Source organism: Symphalangus syndactylus, chromosome 17, assembly GCF_028878055.3.
Source record: "Symphalangus syndactylus isolate Jambi chromosome 17, NHGRI_mSymSyn1-v2.1_pri, whole genome shotgun sequence".
Classification (NCBI taxonomy): domain Eukaryota; kingdom Metazoa; phylum Chordata; class Mammalia; order Primates; family Hylobatidae; genus Symphalangus; species Symphalangus syndactylus.
In genome coordinates this window covers 28,159,762-28,180,405 of record NC_072439.2, presented here as the reverse complement: position 1 = coordinate 28,180,405, position 20,644 = coordinate 28,159,762, and the positions used below count along the sequence as shown (strand labels likewise).

The following is a 20,644-nucleotide window of genomic DNA, read 5'->3' as shown; positions in this document are numbered from 1 at the left end:
TGTATGTAAAAATCACATAGTCCTGAGAACATTTTTCAGATAAAAAAGCAAATTTTGTATTTAAAGGGAATGAAACTAGCATAAAATCACTACTGGTAAGTGATTGGAAAAAAAAAAAAGATCCAATTCTTCGTCTTTTTCAATATCTAACCTTGCAATGTGACTTTGCAGCAACTTCCATCAAGAAGTGGAGTCTCTCCACTTCAGGAATATGAGTTGGCCCTGCTTTAAAAGAAAGAATGTGGCCAAAGTAATGGCGTGCCAGTTCTGAACCCGGGCCTCCCGATATTCATTTTCTCAGAACCCTGCTTTTGCCATGAGAACAAGCCATACTAGCTTGCTGGAGGATCAGACATCACTTGGTTCTCAAGCCAAGTTGTTCCAGTAAGACCATCCTAGACCAGTTTTCAGCCAGATACTCTCAATACATTTGAGAAAATCTAGACAAACTCAGCAGAACTGCCTGCACAACCACAGATACCAATAGATACAGAAGTGAGTCCAGCCAAGACCAGCAGACCCTCCCAGGTGACCCACAGACTTGGGAGCAATCATAGATGCTTATTGTTTTATGCCATCATGTTTTGGGGTGGCATGTTGCATAGCAGTAGGTAACTGCTATACCACCCTAACAAATCTTCCCTGATGCATTATGGGGTAAACACAAAGATAGAAAATTTTACTTCCAATTGAAAATCAAACATAAACCCTTAGAATACAAACCGATTGAAGTCTTTCTTCTGAAAAATACTCAGGCATTACTGAAGTTCATAATTATCAACATGATCTACCCTTATCAAAACAGTAAGCTTCTTTTTGGAGCATGTTCCTCCCTGTTCTTCACAATCTCCCCGTTTTACTTTCAGCCAATTCTCTCTCCAGTGCTGCCATGCAGCTCCAGTGCTTCATGGAATTTTTCTGAAGATTCTTAAGCTAAGTTGCTAAAAACTCAGTTTATTACCCCTCCCAGAAGGGTTATCATTTGAAAAGAAGGTAAAGCTTACTACTTCTATTTTATTCACAGCACCTAAAACAGTTTTGGTGCAGAGTAGAAACACAAAAGTATTTGTTAATGAATTAATGGATCTCTCTCCCTTATTAGCCTTCCCTGTTAAAACTGCTCTCCACTTTCAAAACTATTTCTAGTCTCTCTACCCGTGCCTAGATTCATAAACATTAATCTATTTTACTTGCCCTCCGAGTCAGGCTATACCCTTTCAATGTCATGTATACTAACTCCCTACTATTTACCACTACAGATGTTAAAATCCTGGCTCTGCTACTGACTATATGTGACACTAGAGAAATTACCTATCCTTTCTATGCCCCAATTTTCTTATTACAAAATGGTAATAACAATATTGCCTGTCTCAAGTAAGAGTAAATTAAATAATATATGTAAAATACATAGAAAAAAACTTGTGACAGAGTTAAGTACTCAAAAGAGGCTAGCCATTTTTTAAATCTTGCCTATCTTCTTACAAAGATGATGCCAGCTATTCATTTGCACCCTTGCTCTGTCCAGATTGCAACACTGACAGACAGTGACACATCTCTACCCATTAAATGCTGTATATTGTGCTTACTATCTTTTGGGCTCTCAATGTCTAGAATCACCAAAGTTTGTTTCTGATATTTTCTGCTCTCATTGGGAAGAGCAGAAAACCCAAGTCCATCCCTTGTAAACTGAACAGATAAATCTTGTCTTCTGAAGACCTGTGTGTGTCATTCTCTCAGCCCAGAGGCCCTTAAGCATTATTTCCCTTGGCCCCACTTTTGAATTTCTCTCTGGCTTCTCTCATCGTTGTTCATTTATCTCATTGAACAGAAGTGTATATTCCTCTTTCACACTAACACTTCCATTTAATATTCCCATCCTCACCCATTTCTTCTTCCACCAGGATGTTGATCTATTCCTTTTTCAAATCAATTTATCTTTCTTCACTGACTGTTTGCCCTTGGCCAATAAACTCTTCTGGCCTCTCCTGCCAGAAAAATATTTTCACTTAGTCTGCCACTAAGGTTACTCATCTGCTTTCCTTTCAGCCACACAATTCTAAAAAAAGATGATTTAAATATAACAGCTGCACACATTTCTCTCTTATTTAGTACATGTACCAGCTGGCCCCAAACCCTTTTATGTCATATATGATATGAATCTATTATTTTCCATCAACATGATTTTTATGCAATTGAAGAGCAAACAGAACTGTCATATCTTTTGCAAAGAAGAACCACCATTTAACAAATAGTTACCATTAGATTCTGTGCTAAGCTCCTTGAATGTATTAACTCATCGAATCTTCACAACAATCCTATAAGGTAGACAGTGAAAGCATTTCCATTTTACAAATAAATAAGGATACTGAACTTAATTTTTTCTCACTTATCTGTTTATGATCTTGGAGCTACAACTTAACTAAATCTCAGCAGCTCAGGCACAAACTGTTAATCAGCCATGTGCTAATCATTACTCTGATGATTGCTCTTTGACTCATGAGCTATCATAATACCAACACTGCGCTGTTGAAGGTCACCAAAGGCCTCACTCCAAGTGCTTCTTCCCTGTTATAACTCCATAAGATTTACAATGGAAATTCTTCCTTACTCTGCATACATTATGTGTTGCTTTCCATCTAAATATGGATACCCTTTCCTTCATGGATTACTGTGTTTTATTCCTACCCTTTTTACCTCTCTCTTTCCCTGCCTCATATTGCAGCATAGATACACATACTATTATTTCTCTTGTATTAAGAAAATTACATTCTTTTTTAATTCTGCTTCATTGGCATAGCCACTACCTTACTTTTCTTTTCCACTTCCCATTGAAAAAGAAGTCTATATGTGCTAGTTCCACTTTCAAATTTTTTCATTCACTCCCCAACCCACTGAAATCTCAATTCTACAAGTATTCCATTGAAACTGCTCTTTCCAAGGCCAACAATAATCTCTAATTACAAATCCAATAAAACCTGTTCAGTCCTTATCTAACATGATCTGTCTAAATGTTTGACTGGCACTTTAAACTCAATAGACTTAAAAAATGAACTCATTGTTTTCACCACCTGCCCCTCACCCTGCTTTACCTCCAAGTTTTTCTCTCATGTTTAGCTGAATTTCTGTTATTCCATTTTAATAGGCTCAGGACCTCCTGTAGTTTTCTTCCTCATCTTCCTTTCATTCACCAATCATTTCACCCATCTCATTTCAACCTTGGCAAAAACCTTCATTAGAGGCTCTTAATTCTGGATGCGTGCTAGAATCACCTGGGAAACTGTTTTAGAAATGCCTATGCACAGACCCTAATCCCAGACCGATTTAGAGAATCTCAAAGAGTTCATTAGGCATGGACATTTTCTAAGGCTTCTCAAGTAATTGAAATTGCAACCAGGATTGAGAGTCATAGTTCCATATTTTTGTCAGTCATATAGTCCAAACTCAGACTCTCATCAGCTCTCTCCTAGATTATTTTAATACTTTCTGATTTCTTTGCATGCCCACAACCTCTCTTCTTTAAGACTTTCGAATACATTTTTGCTAAAACCTGTAAAACACAGCTTTACGGAACATCCACTGCCCTGCAATGTTCACATAACTTCTAGAATAAAATTCAATTGCTTTGCACAACAAGCCCATCCAGGAAAATGCTTAAGTTAAAGTGCGTACCATATAGTAATTTGCAATATATTAGAGAAAAACAAATATAAAAAATCAAAATAAATACAAAATGTTCATAAATCTATGTATCCTCTTTCCCATTGGTTAGCATAGTGCCATAAAAACAGGGGCATGGAGAAAATATCTTTTGAAATAATTTGAAAGACCATTTTTAAGACTAAGCTTCAGCTAACCCCAAAATTCAATCTAGTCAAACATGCTTGTGCCTAGTAGGAATTCAATAACTGTCAGTTAATTGCCAGATAATTGTAATGTCTATACTACTTTTCCCAATCTCACACAGTGCACGTTAAAGCAATGAGAAAGAAATCTGCAAGAAATCTAAATATTTTTATTTCAATGTTCTCTTCCCAAAGCATTATATATGCACAAAACAAGGACAGGAAGGAAGGAAGGAAGGAGAAGGAAGGAAGGAAGGAAAAGGAAGGAAGGGAGGGAGGGAGGAAGGAAGGAAGGGAGGGAGGAAGGAAGGAAGGAAAGAAGGGAGGGAGGGAGGAAGGAAGGAAGGAAGGAAGGAAGGAAGGAAGGAAGGAAGGGAGGGAGGGAGGAAGGAAGGAAGGAAGGAAGGAAGGAAAGAAGGAAGGAAGGAAGGAAGGAAGGAAGGGAGGGAGGGAGGAAGGGAGGGGAGGAAGGAAGGGGAGGGGAGGAGGGGGGAGGGAGGGAGGGGTAGAGGGAAGGGAGGAAAGGTAGGAAGGAAAAAAGAAAGACCCTTCTTTGATAGAAATAATAACATTCTACCATGAGTTCTCTATGTGGGTAGCAGGGACAGAAGATATTCAGTATATGTCTCTCCCAACTTTTCACTTTCTCTAAGCAGAGTGTCCAGTGTCATCCTAATTCTCCCCATTAAATTAGTAAGTCAAAGTGAGAAAGGGCTGGATAAGGAACAAATACAATTTGCTTTCTTTCTTTGCATCGCCCTTTCATATGGATACATTATCTATGAATTGAGAAAATGATCAAAACTTTGAAAAGATCAAGTCTCATTTAATCACTCAGTTAATTACTATGCTATTAGTGATTATTATCGAAAGTCACAGTCGAATTGTATAGCATTGGTTGTAAATAGTGCAAGTATTGTTACGGGAAATAAAGAATAAAATCAAAATTTATTTTTATTTTAATCATAGATGCAGATTCTCAGATCTCTTCCTACCCATTAAAAACAATAGCATATTTGAAATCACAAATAATACACTCTGATGTTAAACTGGAAGTTTCTATTGTGTTAAAGCAACAAGAGTGTATAAAAAATTAAGCAAAATAAAACTATAGGATATTATTCCAAAAATAGAGGACTTCAAAAGAATTATCACAAATCAGTCACTCACTGGCCCATAGTCTCACACTGTAATCTCATCCATGTTCCAGCATATTACAATGGATGGATACCAAGTTAATTTTAAAAGGATTACACACACACACACACACACAGTTCATGTGAAAACTAGTGAGATCTGAATTAGGTCTGTATTGAGTTAATAGTATTATACCAATGCCGATTTCCTTGGTTTGACAATGTTATATGGTTTTGTAAAATGTTATCACTGGGTAAGATGGGTAAAGTTTTCAAAGAAACCCTCTGTGCTATTTTTTATAGCTTCCTGTGAGTCTTAATCTTTAAAAATAAAAAAATTTTAAAAAACTTTAAAGGTTAAATTATAGTCATATTTGTGATTTTAATATTTTCATACATATTTTGAAAGATAAAGAGATCATTAACAATTTTCATAAAATGAATTTTACATATTGCTAGCAAATTATGCCAGTTGTACTCATAGTCAAGAAGGGCAAGTAGCACAAGTGTTAAGTATATATATTTCAATTGTATCCTAGCAAAGAAGCATTCATATATTGGAACCTTGTATAAATGGCAAGATTTGCCATGGATCTTTATTTTAAAAAAAAAGATTGAAGAATTTATGTCATCTTCCCCAGGAATTCAGAGGTTTCCCTGGATAATAACTGAAATGCTTTTAAAATAAAACACAGAAAACAGATCTATAAATGTAATTTATGAAAGCGAGTCCATTTTATATCCCAATTTTATTCACCTTTTCTGAATAGTCACAACATTAATCTACTGGGGATAATCTAGTTAGTATATTTGAAATTCCATGGTTTTTTTTTCCATTATATGCATGTATTACACTTGTATATAATACAGAGTTTCCAGTGTTGATTTAAAGAAGTTTAAAAAATGAGAAGCATGATCTATATAATTTCAAATCTCAAACAAACCTAGGACAAATTCATAATTTCCAAAAAGTATAGTTTTTCACTTGGTTACAAAGAAATTAACGATATTCTAATTGATGCAGAAACCCCAGGGCAACTTTTTTTTATAATTTCATATAGTCTTGAGCCATTGTGAAAATCCACTCAAAGCCATCTGATTCATTTTATGCATGATTAAAATGGAGGCAGAAAGTCATTTCATTCCATGAACTTATGAGACAGTGGATTTTAGTTCAATGTGAGATACATACTTTTCAGACTTTATTTTTAACCAATTTTACATTTTTAGTTGCTCTTCCCAGGAAAGGGTCTGAGTAGTGTTTTGGCCTTTGAATATTGTCACAAACTAACAGACCAAAGTTCCCCAGGATATATGGGCCTCCATCCTGGAAACCAACATATGTCTAATTGACCACGTCAGTGAGTTTCTAGAATACAAGATATTTCCATACCTTCTTCCATACCACCTTCCATGATGGAAATTCTAACAGGACAATTTATGAAGCATCTTCTGAACAGTCTAAAATGAGTAAAACACAGAAATCCCTCTTCTTGCATTCCTTCAAACTATAGGTTTACACAATATTGTTACAGAATGGCTACGCAATTTTCTTTCTTCTCTCCCTTCATATCACAAATGAAACAAAATAAATGTAGTATAAAATTATACATTCTATAACTTAGAAAAAAAAGTACATACATGTTTAAGGCCTTTAAATATTTATGACTTTCCTGTAGAACCAAAACCACAAACGTTAAAATCGCTACAAAAATGTCACAAAATATTGGCCTAACAAATTGTTTGAATAGGAAAACTGTAAGCAAATATTTATAAATTTGAGACTGAGGAAAATGAACAATTTTTTCTATCAACAGATTGAACAAATATATGAGCATTCAAACAGTCATTGGGATCAAGCAAAAGAAAGTCTTTTAAAATGAGATAGGACAGTTTTTAAAAAAATACTAGAAGAAATCTAAGTGAATAATATTCAAGCTAAGAAATCAGATACTCACATGCATCCCTGTCAATTTTTTTGAAACTGAAGGCTACCCATTAACTTGACTGCTTACTGCTGATTTCTGTGAAGGGAATAAGTAAACATAAAAAATTAAAGAAAAGCTCACTTAAAAAAAAAAACAGAAAGGGAGAGTGCTCTAGAGGTACAAAGTATTATATAATGAAAATGGTAATCCAGTTCTAACTACTACCTATTTGACAAAGAGCTTCAGCAGGGTGTTGTTAGCCTTAGGGAAGTATGCCAGCTTGTCTATACATTCTTATATGATTGATTTATTCAGATAACTATTACTTGCCAACATTATTACCAATGGATATATATTTCCATTCCTTTAACAAAAGCAACTTTAAGATGTTAAAACATGTAGGCTTTCTGAGCTCCAAGATTAGGATATAAATAAAATTGTCTCAGTCTACACCATGCCAGAGGAAAAGTTCTCAAAGGAAATGTCATTAAAGCCATGTGTAGTCCCACTAGCAAATGAACATACGACCCAGGAACACATCCAGGACAGAAGGACAGTGCACTTGGGATACGGCTTGCAGAAACAAGAAAAGTAGTCACATCTGGAGCCAATAACTCAAAAGGTGACTGTCTCTAACATCACCCTGAAAAAAACAACTCTTCACCAGCTCCGCAGACAGTGACTTCAAATTCTTTTAACAATTTACAAGTTGAACACAGTCCAAATCTGCTGAAATCTTCATGACATGGAAGTTCATGTCTGACTTTTAAAAAGTCTTGATTTCAAGAAGAGGCCATGAAATCCCTTGGAAATAGACTCTTGAGTGCCTATTTCAAGTGGTACAAAAATCTTCAAGATCACCTCAGGAGTTGTTCCTATGCGTATGTTCAATGTCATCAGCCTTGAGGATCACTTGATTTCTCCTGGGTTAATGGGTTACCTACAAAGGAAGGAGAAAAATATAGTCAACATTTCATAACATACCAATAATCTTAAAACTAAACACAAGTAAAAATTAATAGATAACTCAAAATGCTGGTGTTTGCTATATCAAATACATTGCTTAATTTTAAAGGACTAACAGATGCAGGTATTTCCATCATATAAAAATACACTTTTTTTCTCATTGTCAACTCACAATATTTTTAAAGCCATTTGCACAATTATCCAAATGAATACAACTGTGACTAGAATTATCCCAACTGGCGACAACAATATCCCTCTCAGACCCAGAGAGTGATTCTGGAATCCTTGTTCTTTTGCACAGGCTTGGTGGCCATAACCCAAATATCACAAACACATCATACTAGGCCTCAGCGAAGAAAGACCTTTGTTCCCAGCAACATAGCCACATCATATTCTCAAAAAGCCCTTGGGGATTGGTTCCATACAGTTCATTTTTGAAATAGTTTAAAAATTGAGGGTTTGAGTCAATTATATTTGAAAAATTGTATTTGAAAAATTATGTTTGAAAAAATCTGTTTATGGGGAACAAAAATATCTGAGGAGAGAAACAATAAGGAATAGAAAAATGTACCAAATGTTAAAGGTGACCCAAATTTTTCATAAAATTGAGTAGAATATACTCTTAATGCTATTTTAAGTATCACTGAGAAACATTCATACTAACTTCACACCTACTAAAGTCCAAAGACCATTTGTATACAGGAAAAAAGAATAATAAACAGATAGAATACCTGATACATATATACAAACATATCTATGTATGCACAGATACAGAGGAAAACACACAGGGAGAGGGAGAAGAGAGAGGGAGAAGGAGGGGAGAGGAAAAGAGATTTTGAGAGGGGGAGAGGATACAGGGAGAAAGAGGGGAGAGGAGAAGAGATTACCGACACAGCAGAAATCGAGATATTTCTGCTGTGTTAATAAATTTCTAATTCTACTCTAATATCAGGCAGGGTATTTAGAGAGTTACCTAACAGTTCTTTTCTAGGAATGGCTAAAACAAAACGTGATTTTAAAAAATTATTGTCAAAACTTTGATTTTATTCTATTAAGTGACATTGTTACTTGTCCTTTGAAAAACATTGCAAAAGTCTGTTTGGTTTCATTGTTTTCTGATCAATTATTTAAAAAATGAATATATTAAACAAAATAATAAGCTAGTTCTAGACTTTGCTATGGCTAGTCTCAAATTATACTACCAAAGGGAGATGCTACAAAAGGCAAAAAAGTGTTTTCATGCATGGAGGCAGTCATCTTATTTCTGTCTCAGTGGTCTGCCAGCACTCCCAAGGAAGGAGTTCTTTGCCTGCGTATTTGAAGTGTCTTACTCCCATGCACAGAACCATGCAAGAAGTTGAGCCAAGGATGGAGGGTTGGAAACACATGAAGAGCCTATTGAATCTTTGAGATTCTGGGAGCAGGAGATATCTTAGGCATAGCAGCGATCTCATGATCAATTATCAACTATCATTCTGCCTGCCATTCAGGAGTCATCATATACAATTTCTGTGAAGGGCTCCCAAATTGAGTATGAACATGGACCATATTTTCAAAACTTATGCTGAAAAGACCAGAAAAGAGAGGGGAAGATACGTGTGTGTGTAAAAGATGGAGAGAGGAAATTGAGAGAGAAAGAGAGAGAGAGAGGAAATTGAGAGAGAATAAATGGTTGAGCCTCTGCTGTTCCTCAGTGTAGCCAAATGGAGAAACATGGTGGAAATGAACTGGATGAATGTGGTGCCATGACTCTATGATTGCAAGTGACGTGTCCTCTTGATCCACTTCAAGCTCAGGTTCTAAGTAATCTATTAGTGCGTATAATAGATGCATTCCTATATCTTCATTTAAAGCTAAATATTTGACTCTACTAGTTTATATAAAGTTGAGAAATGATCCTCTCAACTATTTATATATTAAAACTCTGCTCTCCTATAATTTTGAAAATAGACATCTAAATTAAAAGCATAATACAAAAGTCTTATGAAACTAAAACAATTTTTTTCTCCATTTCTGTAGAGAAAAAAACATATATATATATGCACACACATAAACATATAAACACATATAAATAAGGATATAACCCATATCCTCAAAAACATCATAATCATCCATTTTCATGACATCTTTCTATCAGCTAACATAATTGTTAGAGAAAATTTAAGCATGACTAAAAGAAGTAATTGTCTAAATACACATTTCTAATATTAGATGAAAGTGTACAATCTAATACTTGATTTTTTTTTTGTTTATTTGATTTTGACCAAGAGGACACATGGTGATTCGGCATCAAGAGCTCTGTATTTAGGCCAGAATGGCAGTATTACCATGAAGATCAAGTATTATAATGTTATTTAACACCTAGCTTTGTCAACACTGAACAACTATAAAAATAAAAGGTCTGGATTTTAGGAGGGATTTTTTTTTGCTTTTGAACATATAAATCTTTAACAAGAGAGCCACTAAAGGTAGAATGAAAGTAGAATGAAAGAATCACACTATTAAATTTAGCCTAAAGCTTCCTCCTTACATATTTTAAGTTCAGCCTAAAGGTTTCTCTGTACATCATAAAATGTAACCTAAATGGAAGTGTAAACACACTGTAGTCCACTCTTATGCCAATCACCAAGTTTTGGCCAATCAAAGGTGGCCAACTGTTCAAACTGTGTTCAGATAAGGCAGATGCTGATCTGTAAGCAATCTGGCTATCTCTATACCTCACTTCCATTTTCTCTGTCACTTTCCTTTTCCTGTCTATAAATCTTCCACCACGTGTCTGCACTGGAGTCTCTGAGCCTACTCTTGCTTGGGAGACTGCACGATTCACAAATTGTTCTTTGCTCAATTTAATTCGGCTAAAGTTTTTCTTTGAACAATACTAACAGACATTCATGCAAGTTTACAGAACTGCATTGAAGGAATTAAAGCCTAACTAATGACTCATCCTTTTCAACACAAAATAAGGATGAACATGTATAAATATCTACCAGCACCCTCCCTGACAACCTCAGGGTTTGCACTAAACAAGATGGGAGAAACAAAGGTTTAAAAATGTATAGGAAAATGATTCTAAATATAGGTACATTATCACCAATTGAAAAAGCTTACTATGCAAGGTCCAAATACTATTTGCAAATAAAATTATTACCTAAAATTAAACAAAAATATCAACCTTTTATGATTTGTATGCTTATTTTAAATAAATATGAGTGACCCAAGTTTAAATTCTGGCATGCTGGGGGGGAACATATTTTAAATGCCATTTTACCTTTTGTAGACTCTAAACTGGAACACCCTGATATGCAAGATTTGCTTAAGCAATATTTATACAATCCAACATTTTTAAAAAGTATAAGTAATCGTTAATATATCAAATTAAGCATTGCCATATTTTTAGAACTTAAATAATACTCTTTCATTTAAACTATTTTTTGGAAGAGGCCAAGCACTAAGTTATACTTTCTAAGGAAGATTTTTGGCAAGTTTTCAGTATCTAAAAGCAGGAGGTTGCAATAAAATCAGTTTTACAGGATGGGAGATAGCATTTGCTACCATGACTGCACACTATCTTCTTGTTCTGAGGGCAATAGATATAAAATACTTCATGAGGGAGAGAAATGGCCCTAGGATTGTTATGGTTGTGCCTTGAGCTTCATGTGCTATAATCACTATCTCAGTAAATTTGCCTTTCCAAAGGCAATATTTTACAAAGCTGTTCTTTTTTATGGAAATCTTATTTGTGTGTCCCGCACACCAGCCAGTTTGGTAAGTGTGTGCTGCACACCAGCCAGTTTGGGCTGCTGAACACATATAAAATGCAGAAATAATAATAGCTTTTCTGTCACAAGCAGGACGCTACCCTGGCAGCAATCAACCAGGATGAAGATGCTAATCTGGTAACACTAAGCAAAAAGTAGTAATTATTTAAGATCAAGGCACCCACTTATCACAGCCCAACAAAACAATTATAGGGCCCTGATTAGATGTCTAAACAATTCATGCTAAAATCATGTCTTTAAGTCTGTTCAACAATTTAAATTGAGAAAATAAAACCTGGTTAATGACATATATGATATTAGTTAAATTTGAAATTAGGCGAACTCAATTATTTATACTGTTTCCATTTTATTGTTTGAGTATTGTGAAATTTCCTCTGCCAATCTTCAAATTAAAGTAACTTACGAAGTTGGAAGGAAATTCAATAATCTTTTTATAAAATTCTTAAATCTTAAAATTCTTACAATCATTATACTGAAGCCTAAAATTCCTTTTTCCCCCCTGTTCAAGTCCTGCTGACTAGGTTATCCGCAGGAGGTAACACTATGGTGAGAGGCATAATAACAAATAGCTCAGGCTTTGTTCGGCAGACTGCCCAGGTTCAAATCCTTGCCTTATCACTTTCTAACACTATGGGGTTGAATAAATTATTTAAACTCGCTGACCCTTGGCCATCCTGTGTGTAATATGCTATTGTGATTAAATCAGATAATCCAGACAAAGTGCTTGTCCCAGTAAATGCCTTTTAAATATTAGTAGGTGGTAGAAGTAGAAATTCTCAAACAAGATACAAAAGGTGATACATAGGATACCTATTGGAGGGCGGTATTACTTCTTGTTTCTCTAAAAATATTTACTTAATTTTCTGTTGCTTATAATGATTCATCTTGCAATTATTTCTTTTCATAATCTTGTTATGTTAATAATAAAAGTCACATATTAAAAATGAAGCACTGGCCAGGCATGGTGGTTCAGGCCTGTAATCCCAATGCTTTATTTAATTTATTTATTTATTTATTTTTTAATTTTATTTTTTTGAGACGGAGTCTGGTTCTGTCACCCAGGCTGGAGTGCAGTAGTGCTATCTTGGCTCACTGCAAGCTCTGCCTCCTGGGTTCATGCCATTCTCCTGCCTCAGCCTCCTGAGTAGCTGGGACTACAGGCACCCACCACCATTCCCAGCTAATTTTTTTGTATTTTTTTTTTAGTAGAAATGGGTTTTCACCATCTTAGCCAGGATGGTCTCAATCTCTCGACCTCGTGATCTGCCCGCCTCGGCTTCCCAAAGTGCTAGGTTTACAGGCATGAGCCACCGCACCCACCCAATCCCAGTGCTTTAAAAGGCTGAAGCAGGAGGATTGCTTGAGGCCAGGAGTTTGAGACCAGCCCGGGCAACATGGCAAGACCCCTCAAGACTCTACAAAAAAACAAAAATATTAAAAATTAGCCAGTCGTGATGGTGCACACCTCTAGTCCCAGCTACTCAGGAGGCTACAGGGAGGACTGCTTGAGCCCACGAGGTCAGGTCTATAGTGAGCTATGTATGATCTTGCCAATGCACTCCAGCCTGGATGACACAGTGAGACTGTCTAAAAAAAATTGTAAAAATAAAAATTAAGAAAAAATGAAGCACGACTTTGATGTTCCATGAAGGTAGGCGGCCTGTTTTCAATGCTCAGTTCTGCTAATGATTTATTGGGTAAAACAGAAATACTATTAGCATCTGCATCATAGATTGTCTGGGCTGAGAAGTAAATGAGTTAATAGGTTACATGCTTAAAACAGTACGAGGAACCTAATGAGTGCTAAAGAAGTATTAACTATTATTATTCAGATAGGTGTAAATTTTTAGCCATCCAAATGTATTAAATTCCCAGGTTTTGCCTCTGATTGTTTCTGCACATATGTTACTAGTCTTCTCTGATACAGAATTCCATTTTTTTCTAACTCTTTGTCTTTCTAATAAACCAGCTACCATCAGACTTTGCACAAAGGATACATATTTAGGAAGTTGGCACTGCACTTCATCTACACTTAAAAAATAAATGGGATATTATTATGCCAAAAAATGCAGATTTGCAAATTTCCCTATTCTTTATTGATGGTTCCTCTGACATTATTTTTCTTTGAGTCCTACCCCATATCCCAGATTTTTTTAAATTTCAGTTGTTCCATTTGCCAGTCTACAACATATTTGTGAAATCACTGCCAAATCTCCGCAGCATCAATGTAAATCTTATATGATATTAGCTGAATTAAAAAAAATTCCCTTCTCTAATATGTTCATTAAAATCATGTTATGAGGAACTATTAAGCAATATTTATATAATAGAAGTGAAAATGCATTATGAACAATAGAAGTGAAAATGCATTATGAACATTGCAGTCAATTTCATTTTAAAGTTAAATTTTCACTAAAATATCCATGTTATTAGATAAACATTTATTTTTGGACTGATGAGCACTCTTTAAACAACTGGAAGACAAGGAAATGTGGTAATACTTCTAAGGGGAGGCAGAAGGATTAAATGTAGTGCATGGCCGATCCTTTTAAGGTGGCTGCTTAATAACATCACAAATAGGCACAATTTCAAACTAACATTACAATAAATTTAACTTATTCGATAAAGGTAAAAGGGAGAATAGAATACCTTCATCATCCTAAGTGCTGATTTGAATGAACTCTTCCATTCTTTGAATATAATTGCTACTTCACTGCAAATGTATTTTTTTAATGTAGCTCTTACAAGTACGTGAAATAAGCTCTTGCTTCACTTTTTGTGTACTAAATGTGCAATTAAAACATCATTACTCACTAAAAATACAAAAAATTAGCCGGGCGTGGTGGCGGGCGCCTGTAGTCCCAGCTACTTGGAGAGGCTGAGGCAGGAGAATGGCGTGAACCCGGGAGGCGGAGCTTGCAGTGAGCCGAGATCGCGCCACTGCACTCCAGCCTGGGCGACAGAGCAAGACTCCGTCTCAAAAAAAAAAAAACATCATTACTCTGCAGTAGCAGGTTTTCTCATTTAAGCTTGAGAAAAGCTGCCATTACATTGGTTGTAACTATATGTGAAAGCACTTGTCATATCTTAAAGCACCTCATGCAATGAGGTATTAAGAAATGAAAGACACCTATTGGTCTGGGATATTCACGCATGAGCAAGCTGACCAGACAGCTTTCAGGTAAGGTAAGGCACTATGAGACAGTGACATATGAATCACTTTTATAAATATACTCATCTATGTGAAAATTAAGCCTATATTTTACTTTCATGATGATGGAGGTGACTCCTAGAGACCTGAAAACCATTGTATTTTCATACCACAGCTTAGTTTTACCTCCAAAGAACTGCTTTTGCTAGATTGGCCTGAACATTTATTTTAACGTTGTGAGATACGTTTAATACTTCAGCTAAGATCAACATTTCCACTAAAGGACCTTGAACTATACTCAGTTATCTATTTTATAAATTCTTGAAAAATTCAACAGCTTTGGGTGAGTGGAAAGAGTAATTTCAAACAGCAGCATTTCTGTAGCTAACTGATTATATTTAGGTGTAAATCAGTGTGAGTCTCAGTGTAGGAAGCAAAAAAACGAAGAGATTATCCAGACTTGGCATATAATCTTTCTAGACTTCTGGAAAGAAACAGAATACCAGATATGCCTGAATGGGACAGCCTCATTCTGCTAATCAGGAGACCAGGGGTTTATACCAGTGTTACTACCTGCTAGTTCTAGAACTCTGGATAAGTCACTAAAAAAATATCTGAAACTTGAGTTTGTATCTACCAAGCACATTGGTTGGAGTCAGTAAGCTTCTAACTCACTTCTTACCTCCAACTACTATGAACTTTCTTAAGAAACACTACTTCTAAATGGGATAAAATGTCGTTCTGATCACCTAAATTCTTCAGTGGTATAACCACTTTGAAGACTTCATTTTCTAAAAGGCCTAATCATTATATTAGAAAGCAGAATTAGTGAGCTTCTACCACATATACAACATCTGTCAATGGCTTTCAGCTTCCTATGCTGTGCAAATGAAGATCTTGACTGGAAATGAATCTTTTGAACAGATGGACCTGCGCTGTTTCTTGGAACTTTGAAAGCTGTACAGCGTGCCTGCCATGAACTCTTCTACGTGACTCATGAAAGTAGATGACTGTTTGCGTTGCCATTTATGCACATTCATCCACTCAGAAGCAGATCAGCCGTTTCTCTCTGGATGACATTCAATGCTAGCAAAACACAGCATTTTCTGCTTTTTAAGTAGCTAATAAATTCCTTTGACACTTTAAAAAAGCTTTGTTAAGACAAGACGTTGCTTCCCCTTCCCTTGGTACCCCAACACACACACACTGTGTTTGTTTCAGGTGCAGAATCACACACGCAAAATTAAGAGAATGGTGAAAGCCAACAGCATATGGAATAAGGAGAAATCTCTTGAAGACATTCAAAAAATCCTTAAGTCAGGAAAACAATTATTTTAAATGCCTCAAGGAAATCTGAGCAGAATTTTTAAGATATTAATTCTATATGCCAGCATTGTTCATACATTTTTACAGACAGTTGAGATTCTGAACTCAATTCAGAGGTACTTTACCTGCTAAATTTGATATTAAGTTCATTTTTCTAGACTAGCCTCTCATTTGTAAAAGAGTAATTTGAATTGATAGTTTTTATCCACTTTCCGCCAGAAAGCTTTACTTTATAAGTTTCAATCTGGTCAAGAATCACTCTCCTCAAGAATTCCAGTCTCACTACAGAAGTTTTAAAAGTTCTACTTTAAAAAATGAGTTTAAGATAGTTGGAGTTAAGGGTGAAGAAGAGCTGAAACTTGGAAGAAATTCCTTTTCACAGCCTAGAGAGCATTTTCTCTTAACTTCTTTGTTGGTTTGTGTTACAAATACAAATGGCTCTTAGGGACAACATTTCCTTGAGATACTGAAATCACCTTTGCAAAAACTGTATCAGGGAGAAAATTATGGCAGTTGGGGGGGATCTACTCTAGCCAAACCCTGTCTTGCCTTTGGCATTCAACCTGATCTTAATTATTTCTGGGTTTAAGCCAAGCTAACTTCGGAAGACATTGTTTATAGTTTAAGTAGTAATAGCCTTTCACCAAAACTCAACCACGTTTGTAAAGCTAAGGAAAGATCACCAGGCTAGAAGGATAGAGGAGCCTGAATTCTACTAAGGCATAGACATAAACAATTGCCAGCCATTGTTCTGGAGGTCACAATGGATGCAAATTCTCCAATTTCTCCTACAGATAACATCACTGTTGTAGAACCTAATATGGGTCTTTTGAGATATCTTTTCAGGGTTTTTGCAAGCCTGACACCAGTAGCTCCACCTGGACCCACCAACCGCTCCTGTGGCCCCACCCAGAAGCAATTCGGCCCACAGGAGGACCATTTCCCACACCTGTATGACTGCATCCCCAAACAACAGTAGCAAGCAATCATTCCCTAGCCACTCCCACCCCTTCCCCCAAACTATCTTTGAAAAACCCTAGCCCCCAGATTATCAGAGAGCTTGATTTGAGTAACAGCTTCATCTCCTGTGTGGCATGGCTGGCCTCTGATCAATTAAATTCTTTATTGCAATGCCATGGTCTCTATGAATTGATTTTGTTTGTGCAGCAGGCAGGAAGAACCCTTAGGGCGGTTACACACCTGTCTGAATGAAGAATATGTTGCTGTCACTTAAAAGGACTTGATGTAACTTGTGAAAGGACAAAAGTAGTACCAGAAGTTTGTGAGAACATGCCAGAAGCAGCACACGGAGATGGAGCATTCTCTCCTCTCCATCCCCATCATCTTCCATAAGATTAAGAGATGATCATTCTATATGTGGTAAATCTTTTATTTAAAAAATCCCCTTCTGTAAGTTTCAAACTAAAATCCATTTTCTGAAGGATAGGGCAACATAGATGGTGATGTTTAACACATTGGGTGCTTTTGCTTTTTTTTTTTTTTTTCCGGTTTCCTAGATGTAGTTCTTTTTGGACTTTTCTGATAACAACCACCATAGTTCAGTAATTCTGAATTTCCAAAGTGTATCAAAATATGAATGCTTAAATCTAATTATTTGTAATACTTAGATGCAGGTATGAAATAATATCCAATTATGGGGCACTTTAAATATATAAAGAATGGACCACTAGGTAAGAATGCAGCCTTTATTTGGTTTATGGAGATGAAGCGAAAGTCTGATGGCTCAGTACTTTTCATGCTTATTTCCAAATAATAGTGCTTTGAACACTAACAGAAGTCCAAGAATACACCCAGATTTTTGTAGTATCCGTTTCCTATTTTGGGGAAAACAATACTGCAGAGCCATTGTAGTGACATAACATAATGGCTCTTTGTGGCCAATTATTTGTTCAGTGTATAGCCCTCACGTCAGTTTAAAGAATGATGCCTCTCTCTATTTTTTAATAACAATAATCCAATGCCTTTCTTTACCGACCACTGAGGCAGTTCTTTGCCCTCTGACTCCCTAAAGCTGTACCAAGTTCATTGTACCCTCTGAAATCAGGGGCACGTAAATGCTAATGGTAACCACAAGAAAGAGTAGGTCATAGTTAATCCTGTTAGCACCATGTACACACCTGCTGCCTTGTGAGCAATAAACCAAGACGGGAGCTCATTTCTGGAGTTGTTTTGAATCTTTACTTCTCAATGAAACTTCTGTCCCTTCCTTAGAATCCGACCAACACTAGGATTCGCCACAACTAGTGCTCCAACAGGGAGCCAAAACTTTTTTAAGTGTGGAGAAATCAAAAATTGTCATCAGGCACAGCAGAAACCTTCTCTTTCTACTTCTCCATTCGAACTTGAAGAGTTTTACATGTTTGCCTAAGGAACAAACACATGTCAGGCACTCCACTGTTTAACAGATTATTACAGAAAGCAAACCTGGGAGAAAGGGGACATTACAACAAACATAAAGGGACAACAAGACAATAATGTCCTTTACCTCCAAAAAAGCTCACAATGGGGATAGGTTTGTATCTCTCTTAGAAGATTATATAATCTTAGTACATCATTTTTTAATTTCAAAGAGACACACACCTTTAAATGGGACTAAAATAAACAGTTTTTACAAGAAATTTAAAAAAAGGACAGTAAGCATTTCTTGTGAATATTTGGGGAGCATTCTGCACAAACCTAAGAAAAAAGTTTATTAGAAGCAAGGAAGAAAGTACACAGAATTCAAGAGATAGTCATCTAAGCATAAAAGTGTAAAATAATTGTAGAAACAATATTAGGTAGTAATAATCAATTATAATTCAAAGATAAAATATTTGTGATCTTAACCATTCATAGCCTTGCCTGATCATCCATGCCTAGAGTGATTTATAATTTGCTGAGGCAGGAATTTGAACCATACACACTTTAAGGGTGATAAATGGAACCAAGTCATTTAATCAACGTATGGGTCTAGTCAACCCTGGGTGGCATTCATTTTTCAAGCCAACTTTGTTGCTCTCTAATCATTATTAATTGTGTAATCCTCATTAACAGTCAGAATGAGATTCATGACATTTTTCAGTTGTAACTTATGATATTTTATAGATATAGATAGATGTTTAAAAGTTTTATTGGCCAGGTACAATGGCTCACGCCTGTAATCCCAACACTTTGGGAGACCAAGGTGTGTGGATCACCTGAGGTCAGGAGTTCGAGACCAGCCTGACCAACATGGTGAAACCTCGTCCCTACTAAAAGTACAAAAAATTAGCCAGGGATGGTGGCGGTTGCCTGTAATCCCAGCTACTCTGGCGGCTGGGGCAGGAGAATCGCTTGAACCCGGGAGGCAGAGGTTGCAGTGAGCCAAGATCACGCCATTGCACTCCAGCCTGGGCGACAAGAGTGAGACTCTGTCTCAAAAAAAAAAAAAAAGTTTTATTTATACTCCCTTTTCCAAAGTACTCCAATGATATCAAAACATACTATTTGAATTTCAAATATTTGAAGAATAATTCAGTAGTTGAGAGAAAAATCTGCGTAACAATAATAAATTAATAAATCATATGCAAATTGGCTATTAATAATAATTTAGGCTCTGACAATAGAGGGGTTTTTGTTGTATAAGTTAAAAGTAAAGTAAAGCACTTTCCACATAAATTTGAGAGGTTGGAATAGTTAAAACTAATAGCAAGAAAAAAGACTAATCATGTAATTAGTAGAAAAATATATTTTCTAATTTTGAAAATATTTGTGTTATTGAGCAATTAGAAAAGACCCCTGTTTTCTTATCACTGCTAATACTGGCCTCTCCCTCCTAAACCAGAAAATGTAAGATTTAAATGATGGTTTGAGGAAGAGTGGAACTTCTGTATTCTGGCCAGAGTCGAGTCTAGATGCCTTTATTTAGATATATCAAAGCCAACACAGTTGTGAAGTGGGTCCGTGTTATGACTTGCAGTGGACACATGTAGCTGAAGATAAATGATAAAGACTGAGAAAATTTAGAAGAGTTTCAGTTTTTTGGGTTTTTTTGTTTTTAAGAAAAAGCAAGTCGCACATGAAGAAATACATTATCTACATATTTCCAATCCTCCATTTTCTTTACGTTGTTCAAAAACATAGAAATGTTTTCAGGGACTTTTTAAAAATTTCATATATACCCATTGAATACTTTAAGAGTAGAATAACTTTTTCCTATATGTCTCATCTCTAATCAGTTTCTAATCATCTTTCTAATCTATTTCCTACTCTCGGTCCCACTACTACACTCCTTATTCCACCTGGTGTGTAAAATTGCAATAATGTCCTGACTTGTCTTGTTCCCTGCTTTTCCTCCTTCTCTTTGCCACCATCATCCCGAAAAGAAAAATCTATAATACTATCCTATTACAGGAAGAAACATAGACTTATTTATGATATACAAGATCCTTCATGATTAGACCCCAAACACCCAGCTTCATCTCCCCTTCTTCCCAGTGTCTCCACAAAACATGCATGCTCCACTCTAGTTGTGCCT

At 36.0% G+C, this 20,644-nt stretch overlaps 1 protein-coding gene across 12 annotated transcripts in view; it reads right to left on the bottom strand.

The window, feature by feature from the left end:
• Positions 1-5,708: 5,708 nt before the first annotated feature.
• The window catches only part of TAFA2 (TAFA chemokine like family member 2), a 575,512-nt gene continuing 560,576 nt past the window's right edge, over positions 5,709-20,644 (bottom strand). For all 12 annotated transcript variants that reach the window (XM_055248653.2, XM_063620055.1, XM_063620054.1 and 9 more), the window contains one exon: positions 5,709-7,846. In XM_055248653.2, coding sequence (XP_055104628.1) covers positions 7,835-7,846 — 12 coding nt within the window. In that variant the 3' untranslated portion in view covers positions 5,709-7,834. The remainder of the gene's footprint in view (positions 7,847-20,644) is intronic.